Source organism: Parasteatoda tepidariorum, chromosome 6, assembly GCF_982258835.1.
Source record: "Parasteatoda tepidariorum strain Cologne lab strain chromosome 6, Ptep-v5.0, whole genome shotgun sequence".
NCBI classification, from domain to species: Eukaryota; Metazoa; Arthropoda; class Arachnida; order Araneae; family Theridiidae; genus Parasteatoda; species Parasteatoda tepidariorum.
The window spans coordinates 110908941-110924369 of record NC_141760.1 but is presented as its reverse complement, the minus strand read 5'-3'; the positions used below and the strand labels follow the sequence as shown (position 1 = coordinate 110924369).

Genomic DNA, 15429 nt, shown 5'->3' with positions numbered 1-15429 from the left:
TTGGTAGCCCGACGATTTGCGTATGAAGTCGAGCACTTTACAATAGAACAGTATAATGAGGACCGATACCGCGCACCCTCAGTCACTTAGCAGGCTGATCAAAGCGGTCACTTACCCGCTTACTGACCACAGCCAGTGATTCTTGACTTCGGTGTTCTACGGGGAACCGTGTCTTTATGAGTCCACTGTGGGATTCTGGTTTTAGAAAGCTTGTAACTGTTTAAATTAAGGCAATCATCCATAAACTCAAATACAATTGGGTATACTATAGCCTACGTCACAGGTTGTGTTATTCCTACTCCCATGAACGGCATTTTCTGCGAGCCTAACTTCAAGTCACAAATAAACAAACGAAGTGTTTGATCGTTTAAATAGCTGCTCGCCAGATTTTATTGCATTATAAAGAAAAGTAATTGATATTCGATTTTTGATTAATAATTGATTGATTGATTGATTTTATTGAAATTACATACATTTGCTGACTTGTGTGCTCAATATAGGCTTATAAGTCATTGTCAAGTAGAAAATACAGATAGAACAATTCAGAGAAAGACATCACAAAGAATACATCCAGGGTTACGGCGGGATTCGAACCCGCTACCTCCACGCTTAACAGAGCGTTTGGACCAGCGATACCGCTCGGCCAGGGAGGCCCCTTAATAATTGATTTATGTGGATAGTGGCATAGAATTTAGCATTGCGTCATGGTAAATGTTATTCCTACTAAGTGGAAGTAGTTGTGTTTTTTTTATATTATACCCAATTATTGCGATCACAAATACGATACTCTTTAGAGGACAACCCGAAACCTTTATATTTCATAAATGTCACTAGATGGCAGCATCGTTAGAAATAGGCTTATAATTTGAAACTTATGCACGTTCTTTAATACAAAGTGGTGCCTCTTCGCCTCCATTTTCGCATATTCCCGGCTCCAAATATTTTGAAAACTGTGTTATAAGGAATCCAGTTTCAGCTAATTTTAAGCGTTTATAAAAGCTAATTCTTCAGTTGCACAAATTTTTACGAATGAATAACAACAATTTTTATTATTATCAATCTCAAAAAGTACCAATTCCTTTAGCTTTTCCTTTTGATTTGAATAAAGATTCTCACTTCGTATTACTACTGTCACTCGAAAAATGATTTATTAATTTAACATTTTATTAATAACTTTTGATTCTTATTTGTGCTATCAACAATGGAAATAACCAGAAACAGTAAGTTTATATCAGAATCTGTCATTTTGTTAATTTTTGCATTTAAAATTGTTAATTTTAGTGTTCTGTAATTTCAATAGTACATTTGTTTTGTTTATTTTTAGTGTCTGTATATACCTTAATATTTTTTTGTCTTTTTCGACTCTTTTAAATTGTAACTTAACGCCTCAATCTCTTTTTGATTTACCATTCTTATTAAATTCTGTCAGAGTTCCTTTTTTCCGTCATCACATTATCCTATTTTATTCTTGCCTTTGATATTTTCTTGAATTTCAAATAGTTTATTTCAAGCTTAACTTAATAGGTTGTGCATTAAAGATTAGTTTGAAGGAGTGAATTGAACATTTTGTACTTGTTACTTGTCCTTTGCCCTGCTTCCCTTCTTTGCCTAGTAGTGAACCTGATTGCAGAATTTATGTAGACAATCCTCACTATCTATTTAAAACCAAATTTGTCTGCCACATCAACACAGGGGGAGATTTCTGTATCGTGATCTGTGGCAGAAAAATTGCCAAGTGTTGGAAACTTCTAGGCAATGGCCCTCTGGAAACTAAAAAAAACGTCACAGAAAGAGAACAACTCGAAAGGTATAACTCATAGCCACCCCCAGGCAAACATCTGCATGTTTTTTTAAAAAAAAAATTTGAAAGTTTAAAATCTATTTGGCGCTTGTAGTTGACGCGATGGATCAACAATAGTCAGACAGAGATTTTCAGGGATATATCAGTATCCTTATTAACCCCTTAACTGCGGAGTAAAATTTACGTAATTCACTTCCCAGTGCCACCGTTTTTTGCTCAAGTACACTTTCTTATGCGGTGTTTTGGTGGGGTAAAATGATGCACGCGTTGCAATTTAAAAACAGTTTACTTTTACAAGACAAGAAAAAGGAAAGAAAGAAAATACAAAATTTAAATTAAATAATAAAAGTACAATATAAAAGATGTTAAAACTTAGCTGTTGTATGATAAATCCTGAAACATGGTTGGACACATAAACGAACATCACATTGATTGCACTGATAGAGGGATTCACAAAGAATTTTTTTTCTTGAACGGACGGTACATTTTCGCGATTAATTTTTCTTTGAAGACGTTGATGGAAATAATAAAAAGCACTAAATAAACACGGGAAACGAAAGCGAAAAAAGAATAAACCCAACCTTACTCAAATAGAGACATGCAAGCGATTAATACGATATCACTTTTCCATAACATCCTTTCCCCATTCCCCCTCCTCAAAAATTAGTAATACATTTGCAAAGCAAACACTTTCAAGGTCATTTTACTGCATTCTGAAGTAGGGGGGTGTAGTTCTATTTATACCAGTGCAATGCAAAGTATCTTACTTCGGGAAAGCGTATATATACGCCTGCGGCAGTTAACGCATCGTCTGGCCGAGATGTATATATATGCCTGCGGCAGTTAAGGGATTAAGAAATTTCAGTTATTTTATTATGATTTGGAAAACTTGATGGGAAATGCAAACATAATTTTTCAGAAATGCAGATAATCTTATTAGAAAAATAAATTTTTTATTTTAAAAAATTTTGAAATTTCTTTTTTTTACTGGCATTTTACTGTAAATAATTTCATGGAGATAACAAAATATTAAATTAATTAGATCTAAATATGAATACATGGTTTAAAAAATCATTAAAGGGTGAAAAAAAAGTATTTTAAGTTTGGGAATCCTCTTTACCATTCCACAGAATCCTAAAGTTCCGGCGAAACGCCATTTGGGAACTGTCGATTTAAATCATATGCTTTTTGTCAGTATGCTATTTTTCTGTTTGATACTATGCTTTCTGTTTACATTCTTTGATCATGCTCAAATATTGATGATTTTATTATTGTAACTTTTAGATTTTGTTGAAACATTGCCTGCTGTGAAAGAAGCTATAGATTGGTGTGATTTTTTAGCTATAGACACTGAGTTAACTGGTAAATAAATCTAACTTTTATTAAAATTCTTTTGTTGCAAGCTATATAAGACTGCATATCATAAGGATGCACAGGGGGCCTTGATGTGTAACCCGCAGCAACAGCCTCAACAATCTGGAAAATATAGCCCTCATAGTATAGTATGGCGAACAGTCCATAGTTTGTTTCCTTTAATGTTAATTTTATTTTCTGTGTATTTCGCCATGTCTTGCAACTATAAAATTTATTTATCCAAAGATAATTCCATAAACAATATAACTTTAAGTGAAATTTTATTATTTCATTTAATAATAAAATTAATAATAGTAATGAAATTTTGAATTAAAAATATGTCTTCTTTGAAATTCGATTTCTTACTATTCCCACCATTACGTTCAAGTTTTGTGTTTTGCCTCTTAAAATTACATGCTTATAAATAAAAACTTGTCTACCTAACAGTTCAAAATTTTTCTACTATTATTAAATTACATAATAAAAATTAATCAATATTTACTAAAAGTATTATTCTTCATGCAGCTATCTTTTGATATACGAATTTTATAGTTGTGTGCAAAAATTTTTCAATTTGCTTAAAAAGTTCTTGAGATATGGCGAAATGCACAGAAAATAAAATTAACATTATGGGGTTCAAACTTTGGACCTCTCTCCTGACCAAGCTATGGGGACCATATTTTCCAGACTGCAAGTACTCCCTATATTTTGAGCGCTAGAAATCTGAATCTGTTGCAAAAAAGGTATGTTTCTTCGAGGAAAGTACGTTTTTGAGTGTGATTTTATAACTTAAAATATTGTCTATGTTAATAATTTCACATAAATTGGGTCACCCCTCATGAATCATTAGGATTGAGTCCTAGAACGCAAAGATTAGATCATTAGAACAAATGTTATTCAGAGTAGTCCGTTATTTATTTTGCACATTGTACATCCCTAGTTAGAAGTCTGGGCCTGTGGATATTCTTTAAGGTAATTCGTTGGGTTTTTTAAGCGCTTATGTGTTCATATTATGCTAAATTAGAATTATTATTATGCTAAATTATAAATTTTAGAATCAATTTTGCATTTGAATTTCTTTTAAAATCCAAACCCATTACTTGTGAGAAAGGTGTGATATCAGAATTTATCATTTTGTTTATCATTGATGTTAAATTAGAGAGTGTTGCCATCAGGGCTGCTGCTTTTTGGCTATTACAGTAGGGAACCGATTATCCAGAACGATCTGGACCATCTCTATTCCGGATAACTGATTTTTCTGAATCGCTGCAAAAAGCCTTTTTTTTTATTGCTAACCCAACTAAAAAGAAAATATTTGAAAATAATCTTAAAACGATGAAGTAATACACTAATGATTATTTCCAAAATGATGGTAAGATAAACATCGTTCAAAAAAGAAGGAAAAATTCTAAAATCTTATGAGGAAAAAAAAATTTTTTTTTTTAATAATGGCTGGAAAATTTACCGAAATTCGTTCCGGTTTTTTGGTTTTCTGACTTCCAGATAACGGGTTCTATACTGTACTTGCATATACTTTCTTATATTATACACTTGCATTTCAATTTAATTATGACAAGTTATATTCTTCATGAGTCCAGCTATAGTTTATATTATATACTTGCCATATGCTTACTTATATTATACACTTGTATTTCAATTTAACTTTGACAAGTTATATTCATCATGAGTCCAGTTATTGTTTGTATTATATACTTGCCTTACACTTGCGTTTCAATTTATCATGACAAGTTATATTTATCGTGAGTTCAGATATAGTTTATATTATATGCTTGCATATATTTGCTTATACTATTATTAATTTGCATTTCATTTTGGTTATGACAAGTTTTATACATTATTAGTTCAGCTATAGTTTAAATTATATCCTTGCTTATTTTATACACTTGCATTTCTATTTAATTATGACAAGTTATATTCATCATTAGTTCAGCTTGATTTATTATATTCTTGCATTTATTATATACTTGCATTTATTATATACTTGCATTTCCATTTAATTATGACAAATTGTGCAATCAGCTATAGTTTGTTTTATCTACTTGCAAATATTATACACTTGCATTTAAATTTAATTATGACAAGTTATATTCATCATTAATTATAGTTTATATTATATACTTGCATGAACTTATGTTATACACTTGCATTTCAATTTATTATGGCAAGTTATATTCATCGTAAGTCCAGCTATAGTTTATATTATAAATTTCTTTTTATTATACACCTGCGTTTCAATTTAATCATTAGTCAAACTATAGTTTATATTATATACTTGCATATATTATACACTTGCACTTCAATTTAATAATGACGAGTAATATTAATCATGAGTCCACCTATAGTTTATCTTATATACTAGCATATACTTGCTTATATTATACACTTGCATTTCAATTTAATTATGACAAGTCATATTCATCATGAGTCCAGTTATTATTCGTATTATTTACTTGCTTATATTATACATTTGCATTTCCATTTGGTTATGACAAGTTATATTCATCGTGTGTCCAGCTATAGTTTATATTATACACTTGCTTATATTATACACTTGCGTTTCAATTTATCATGGTGAGTTATATTCATCGTGTGTCCAGATATAGTTTATATTATATACTTGCATATATATTCTTATATTATTAATTTGCATTTCAATTTCATTATGACAAGTTTTATACATTATTAGTTTAGCTATAGTTAATATTACAGTCAATTCGCTATAACTCGAAGTTCGATAACTCGAATATTACTATAACTCGATTTTTCTATGAGGGCCCGACCCTTTTATCTTCAATTTCATGTTAATTATTCTCGATTACTCGAATTTTACTCCCTTTAACTCGATTTTTTTTGGATCTTTTAAAGCAAGAAAAAAAAAACCTAGGAGCTGATATCTTGCCCCTTCCTTTGCAACAAACACACACAATGTCTTTCGCACTCTTCATGGAGAAGCTAAAGCTGTCCCTCTTGAAGTATGTGAACAGTGGTTAAATGAAACGTTACCAAATTTACTTCAAGCATACAGTTAAAATGATGCTTTCAATATTGATGAAATGGGTTTATTTTTTAAATGTCTTTCAAATAAGACTGATGTTTAAGGATAAAAACTGCTCAGGGGGTAAAATGAGCAAGAAACATTTGACTGTCCTAGTTGAAGGAAATGCGTCTCGGACAGAGAAATTGCCCTTACTTGTTATCGGAAAATACCGAAATCCCCGATGTTTCAAGAATGTAAAAACGTATCCTTTGGATTACAAGTCTAACAAAAAGTTTTGGATGACATCAGTTTTATTTGAAGACTATGTAAGAAAATTGGATCGGAAGTTCTTCGCTAAAAAAAAGAAAAGTGATACTCTTTATGTATAAATGCACAGCGCATAGTGATCTACCTAATTTGAAGGCAGTAAACTTGCAGTTTCTCCCTCCAAACACAACAGCAAAGTTGCAGCCGATAGACCAGGGTATCATAAAGTGCTTAAACAGTCTTATCGTAAATGTCCTGTCAGAAAAATGATCTTAAATATTGTAAGCATTTGGAAGATTTGTAATTGATAAACATTAATTAAATAATCCGACAATATTTTGAAAGTCCAAACCGAAACTAACGGTAAGTCGAACTTCCGATATGTCGAAGTTTTTCGTCAGTCCCATCAGATTCGAGTTATCGCGAATTCACTGTATATCCTTGCTTATTTTATTCACTTGCATTTCAATTTAATGATGACGAGTTATACTTTTAAGGACTCCAGCTACAGTTTATATTATATACTTTCATATGCTTGATAATATTTTATACTTTCTGTTCAATTTAATTATGACGAGTTATATTCATCTCGAGTCCAGCTATAGTTCAATTTATGTACTTGCATATATTATACACTTGCATTTAAATTTAATTATGACAAGTTATATTCATCATTAGTCCCGCTATTGTTTATATTATATGCTTGCTTATATTATACATTTGCATTTCAATTTATTATGTCGAGCTATATTCATCATCTGTCCAGCTATAGTTTTTATTATATACTTGCATGTACTTGCTTATATTATACACTTGCATTTCTATTTAATTAGGACAAGTTATATTCATCATTAGTTCAGCTATAGTTTATTATATTCTTGCATTTATTATATACTTGCATTTTCATTTAATTATGACAAATTGTGCAATCAGCTATAGTTCTTTTTATGTACTTGCATATATTATACACTTCCATTTAAATTTAATTATGACAAGTTATATTCATTATTAATTGTAGTTTATATTATATACTTGTTTATATTTGCTTATATTATACATTTTCATTTCAATTTATTATTGCGAGATATATTCATCGTCTGTCCGGCTATAGTGTATATTATATACTTGCATATATTTGCTTATATTATACATTTGCATTTCAATTTAATTATGACAAGTTATATTCTTCATGCGTCCAGTTATTGTTCGTATTATATACTTGCTTATATTATACACTTGCGTTTCAATTTATCATGGCTAGTTATATTCATCGTGCGTCCAGATATAAATTATATTCATCGTGCGTCCAGATATAAATTATATTATATACTTTCATATGCTTGATAATATTTTTTACTATCTTTTCAATTTAATTATGACTAGTTATATTCATTTAGAGTCCATTTATAGTTCATTTTATGAACTTGCATGTATTGTACATTTGCATTTAAATTTAATTATGACAATGTATATTTATCATTAGTCCAGCTATAGTTTATATTATATACTTGCATATAAAGTTGCACTTCGATTTAATAATGACGAGTAATCTTAATCATGAGTCCAGCTGTAGTTTATATTATATACTTGCATATGCTTACTTATATTATACACTTCTATTTAAATTTAACTTTGACAAGTTATATTCATCATGAGTCCAGTTATTGTTCGTATTATATACTTGCTTATATTATACACTTGCGTTTCAATTTATCATGGCGAGTTATATTCATCGTGTGTCCAGATAAAGTTTATATTATATACTTGCATATATTTGCTCATATTATTAAATTGCATTTCAATTTGGTTATGACAAGTTTTATACATTTTTAGTTCAGCTATAGTTTATATTATATCCTTGCTTATTTTATACACTTGCATTTAAATTTAATTATGACAAGTTATATTCATCATTCGTCCCGCTGTAGTTTATATTATATACTTGCTTATATTATACATTTGCATTTCAATTTATTATGGCGAGTTATATTCATCGTCAGTCCAGCTATAGTTTATATTATATATTTACTTTTATTATACACCTGCATTTCAATTTAATCATTAGTCCAGCTATAGTTTATATTATATACATGTATATATTATACAATTGCACTTCAATTTAATAATGACAAGTAATATTAATCATGATTCCAGCTCTAGTTTATATTATATACTTGCTTATACTTTCTTATATTATACACTTGCATTTCAATTTAATTATGACCAGTTATATACTTCATGAGTCCAGCTATAGTTTATATTATATACTTGCATATGCTTACTTATATTATACACTTGCATTTCAGTTTAATTATGACAAGTCATATTCATCATGAATCCAGTTATTATTCGTATTATTTACTTGCTTATATTATACATTTGCATTTCAATTTGGTTATGACAAGTTATATTCAACGTGTGTCCAGCTATAGTTTATATTATATACTTGCTTATATTATACACTTGCGTTTCAATTTATCATGGCGACTTATATTCATCGTGCGTCCAGATATAGTTTATATTATATGCTTGCATATATTTGCTTATATTATTAATTTGCATTTCAATTTGGTTATAACAAGTTTTATATATTATTAGTTCAGCTATAGTTTATATTCTTGTTTATTTTATACACTTGCATTTCAATTTAATTATGAGGAGTTATTCTCTTCAGGAGTCCAGCTACAGTTTATATTATATACTTTCATATGCTTGATAATATTTTTTACTTTCTTTTCAATTTAATTATGACTAGTTATATTCATCTAGAGTCCAGCTATAGTTCTTTTTATGAAGTTGCATGTATTGTACACTTGCATTAAAATTTAATTATGACAATGTATACTCATCATTAGTCCAGCTATAGTTTATATTATATACTTGCATTTATTATAAAGTTGCACTTCAATTTAATAATGACGAGTAATCTTAATCTTGAGTCCAGCTATAGTTTATATCCTTGCTTATTTTATAAGCTTGCATTTCAATTTAACTATGAGGAGTTATACTCTTCAGGAGTACAGCTACAGTTTATATTATATACTTTCATATGCTTGATACTTGCTTATATTATATACTTGCATTTCAGTTTAATTATGACAAGTTATATTCTTCATGAGTCCAGCTGTAGTTTATATTATATACTTGCGTATGCTTACTTATATTATACACTTGTATTTAAATTTAACTTAGACAAGTTATATTCATCATGAGTCCAGTTATTGTTCGTATTATATACTTGCTTATATTATACACTCGCGTTTCAATTTATCATGGCGAGTTATATTCATCGTGTGTCCAGGTATAGTTTATATTATATACTTGCATATATTTGCTCATATTATTAAATTGCATTTCGATGTGGTTATGACAAGTTTTATAAATTTTTATTTCCGCTATAGTTTATATTATATCCTTGCTTATATCATACACTTGCATTTCGATTTAACTATGAGGAGTTACACTTTTCAGGAGTACAGCTACAGTTTATATTATATACTTTCATATGCTTGATAATATGTTTTACTTTCTTTTCAATTTAATTATGACTAGTTATATTCATCTAGTGTAGCTATAGTTCTTTTTATGAACTTGCATGTATTGTACACTTGCATTTAAATTTAATTATGACAAGTTATAATCATCATTCGTCCCGCTGTAGTTTATATTATGTACTTGCATATATTATACACTTGCATTTAAATTTATTTATGACAAGTTATATTAATCAGGAGTCCAGCTATAGTTTATATTATATACTTGCTTTTATTATACACCTGCATTTCAATTTAATCATTAGTCCAGCTATAGTTTATATTATATACTTGTATATATTATACAATTGCACTTCAATTTAATAATGACAAGTAATATTAATCATGATTCCAGCTCTAGTTTATATTATATACTTGCTTATACTTTCTTATATTATACACTTGCATTTCAATTTAATTATGACCAGTTTTATACCTCATGAGTCCAGCTATAGTTTATATTATATACTTGCATATGCTTACTTATATTATACACTTGCATTTCAATTTAGTTATGACAAGTCATATTCATCATGAATCCAGTTATTCTCGTATTATTTACTTGCTCATATTATGCATTTCAATTTGGTTATGACAAGTTATATTCATCGTGTGTCCAGCTATAGTTTATATTATATACTTGCTTATATTATACACTTGCGTTTCAATTTATCATATCGAGTTATCTTCATCTTGTGTCCAGATATAGTTTATATTATATACTTGCATATATTTTTTTTATATTATTAATTTGCATTTCAATTTTGTTATGACAAGTTTTTTACATTATTAGTTTAGCTATAGTTTATATTATATCTTTGCTTATTTTATACACTTGCATTTCAATATAATTATGAGGAGTTATACTCTTCAGGAGTCCAGCTACAGTTTATATTATATACTTTCATATACTTGATAATATTTTATACTTGCAATTCAATTTAATGATGACAAGTTATACTTTTAAGGAGTCCAGCTACAGTTTATATTATATACTTTCATATGCTTAATAATATTTTATACTTTCTGTTCAATTTAATTATGACGAGTTATATTCATCTCGAGTCTAGCTATAGTTCATTTTATGTACTTGCATATATTATACACTTGCATTTAAATTTAATTATGACAAGTTATATTCATTAGTCCCGCTATAGTTTATATTATATACTTGCTTATATTATACATTTGCATTTCAATTTATTATGTCGAGCTATATTCATCGTCAGTCCAGCTATAGTTTTTATTAGATACTTGCATGTACTTGCTTATATGATACATTTTCATTTCAATTTGGTTATGACAAGTTATATTAATCTGGTGTCCAGCTATAGTTTATATTATATATTTGCTTTTATTATACACCTGCATTTCAATTTAATCATTAGTCCAGCTATAGTTTATATTATATACTTGCATATATTACACACTTGCACTTCAATTTAATAATGACGAGTAATATTAATCATGAGTCCAGCTCTAGTTTATATTATATTCTTGCATATACTTTCTTATATTATACACTTGCATTTCAATTTAATTATGACAAGTTATATTCTTCATGAGTCCAGCTATAGTTTGTATTATATACTTGCATATGCTTACTTATATTATACACTTGCATTTCAGTTTAAATATGACAAGTCATATTCATCATGAATCCAGTTATTCGTATTATTTACTTGCTTATATTATACATTTGCATTTCAATTTGGTTATGACAATTATATTCATCGTGTGTCCAGCTATAGTTTATATTATATACTTGCTTATATTATACACTTGCGTTTCAATTTATCATGGCGAGTTATATTCATCGTGCGTCCAGATATAGTTTATATTATATACTTGCATATATTTGCTTATATTATTAATTTGCATTTCAATTTGGTTATAATAAGTTTTATATATTATTAGTTCAGCTATAGTTTATATTATATTCTTGTTTATTTTATACACTTGCATTTCAATTTAATTATGAGGAGTTATACTCTTCAGGAGTCCAGCTATAGTTCATTTTATGAACTTGCATGTATTGTACATTTGCATTTAAATTTGATTATGACAATGTATATTCATTATTAGTCCAGCTGTAGTTTATATTATATACTTGCATATGCTTACTTATATTATACACTTGTATTTAAATTTAACTTTGACAAGTTATATTCATCATGAGTCCAGTTATTGTTCGTATTATATACTTGCTTTTATTATACACTTGCGTTTCAATTTATCTTGGCGAGTTATATTCATCGTGTGTGCAGATAAAGTTTATATTATATACTTGCATATATTTGCTCATATTATTAAATTGCATTTCAATTTGGTTATGACAAGTTTTATATATTTTTAGTTCAGCTATAGTTTATATTATATCCTTGCTTATTTTATACACTTGCATTTCAATTTAATTATGAGGAGTTATACTCTTCAGGAGTACAGCTACAGTTTATATTATATACTTTCATATGCTTGATAATATGTTTTACTTTCTTTTCAATTTAATTATGACTAGTTATATTCATCTAGTGTAGCTATAGTTCTTTTTATGAACTTGAATGTATTGTACACTTGCATTTAAATTTAATTATGACAAGTTATAATCATCATTCGTCCCGCTGTAGTTTATATTATGTACTTGCATATATTATACACTTGCATTTAAATTTATTTATGACAAGTTATATTAATCAGGAGTCCAGCTATAGTTTATATTATATACTTGCTTTTATTATACACCTGCATTTCAATTTAATCATTAGTCCAGCTATAGTTTATATTATATACTTGTATATATTATACAATTGCACTTCAATTTAATAATGACAAGTAATATTAATCATGATTCCAGCTCTAGTTTATATTATATACTTGCTTATACTTTCTTATATTATACACTTGCATTTCAATTTAATTATGACCAGTTTTATACCTCATGAGTCCAGCTATAGTTTATATTATATACTTGCATATGCTTACTTATATTATACACTTGCATTTCAATTTAGTTATGACAAGTCATATTCATCATGAATCCAGTTATTATTCGTATTATTTACTTGCTCATATTATGCATTTCAATTTGGTTATGACAAGTTATATTCATCGTGTGTCCAGCTATAGTTTATATTATATACTTGCTTATATTATACACTTGCGTTTCAATTTATCATATCGAGTTATATTCATCTTGTGTCCAGATATAGTTTATATTATATACTTGCATATATTTTTTTTATATTATTAATTTGCATTTCAATTTTGTTATGACAAGTTTTTTACATTATTAGTTTAGCTATAGTTTATATTATATCTTTGCTTATTTTATACACTTGCATTTCAATATAATTATGAGGAGTTATACTCTTCAGGAGTCCAGCTACAGTTTATATTATATACTTTCATATACTTGATAATATTTTATACTTGCAATTCAATTTAATGATGACAAGTTATACTTTTAAGGAGTCCAGCTACAGTTTATATTATATACTTTCATATGCTTAATAATATTTTATACTTTCTGTTCAATTTAATTATGACGAGTTATATTCATCTCGAGTCTAGCTATAGTTCATTTTATGTACTTGCATATATTATACACTTGCATTTAAATTTAATTATGACAAGTTATATTCATTAGTCCCGCTATAGTTTATATTATATACTTGCTTATATTATACACTTGCGTTTCAATTTATCATATCGAGTTATATTCATCTTGTGTCCAGATATAGTTTATATTATATACTTGCATATATTTTTTTTATATTATTAATTTGCATTTCAATTTTGTTATGACAAGTTTTTTACATTATTAGTTTAGCTATAGTTTATATTATATCTTTGCTTATTTTATACACTTGCATTTCAATATAATTATGAGGAGTTATACTCTTCAGGAGTCCAGCTACAGTTTATATTATATACTTTCATATGCTTAATAATATTTTATACTTTCTGTTCAATTTAATTATGACGAGTTATATTCATCTCGAGTCTAGCTATAGTTCATTTTATGTACTTGCATATATTATACACTTGCATTTAAATTTAATTATGACAAGTTATATTCATTAGTCCCGCTATAGTTTATATTATATACTTGCTTATATTATACATTTGCATTTCAATTTATTATGTCGAGCTATATTCATCGTCAGTCCAGCTATAGTTTTTATTATATACTTGCATGTACTTGCTTATATGATACATTTTCATTTCAATTTGGTTATGACAAGTTATATTAATCTGGTGTCCAGCTATAGTTTATATTATATATTTGCTTTTATTATACACCTGCATTTCAATTTAATCATTAGTCCAGCTATAGTTTATATTATATACTTGCATATATTACACACTTGCACTTCAATTTAATAATGACGAGTAATATTAATCATGAGTCCAGCTCTAGTTTATATTATATTCTTGCATATACTTTCTTATATTATACACTTGCATTTCAATTTAATTATGACAAGTTATATTCTTCATGAGTCCAGCTATAGTTTGTATTATATACTTGCATATGCTTACTTATATTATACACTTGCATTTCAGTTTAAATATGACAAGTCATATTCATCATGAATCCAGTTATTATTCGGATTATTTACTTGCTTATATTATACATTTGCATTTCAATTTGGTTATGACAATTATATTCATCGTGTGTCCAGCTATCGTTTATATTATTTACTTGCTTATATTATACACTTGCGTTTCAATTTATCATGGCGAGTTATATTCATCGTGCGTCCAGATATAGTTTATATTATATACTTGCATATATTTGCTTATATTATTAATTTGCATTTCAATTTGGTTATAATAAGTTTTATATATTATTAGTTCAGCTATAGTTTATATTATATCCTTGTTTATTTTATACACTTGCATTTCAATTTAATTATGAGGAGTTATACTCTTCAGGAGTCCAGCTACAGTTTATATTTTATACTTTCATATGCTTGATAATATTTTTTACTATCTTTTAATTTTATTATGACTAGTTCAGGGTTGGCAGGTTTTTGACATGTGACAGTTTTTGACAGTTTAAACCATGGTTTAAACCGTCACGTCAAAAACCTCACTGTCAAAAATGTCAAAAACCTATATTCATATGTGAAATTTAATTAATACATAAAATTTATATATTTTTTAAAGGATAGTGTTTCTAAATATGTTCTAGAAAAAATAAATTTTAAATTTTGAAGAAACACTTATATTTTGAATAGTAACCAAAATCTTGTACTTTTGAAAACTCACATCTTTTGTAATATTATGTATTCATTTTCATGTGTTATTGAAAATCTGCAGTGATATTATTAAGAAATTTATTTATAACCAAATTTAGTGTATAGTATAGATTATACTAAAAATTAGACATTTTTAAAGATAAACATTAGCAGTTTTGTACATTAGACATCTTCTTTTAAAGAAAATTTTTTTTTAATATTCTTTTAAATCTT

The 15429-nt window shown here is 27.6% G+C and overlaps 1 protein-coding gene across 4 annotated transcripts in view; it reads left to right on the top strand.

Annotated features, from left to right (window-relative positions):
• Window positions 1-716: 716 nt before the first annotated feature.
• Window positions 717-15429, top strand: part of LOC107451883 (poly(A)-specific ribonuclease PARN) — a 56365-nt gene continuing 41652 nt past the window's right edge. For 2 of the 4 annotated variants that reach the window (XM_087166458.1, XM_087166457.1), the window contains exons 1-2: window positions 1741-1807; window positions 3086-3163. In XM_087166458.1, coding sequence (XP_087022584.1) covers window positions 1756-1807; window positions 3086-3163 — 130 coding nt within the window. In that variant the 5' untranslated portion in view covers window positions 1741-1755. Of the gene's footprint in view, window positions 1221-1740; window positions 1808-3085; window positions 3164-15429 lie in introns of those variants that run through there. The other 2 variants (XM_043051127.3, XM_071178237.2) reach the window with 2 other exon arrangements.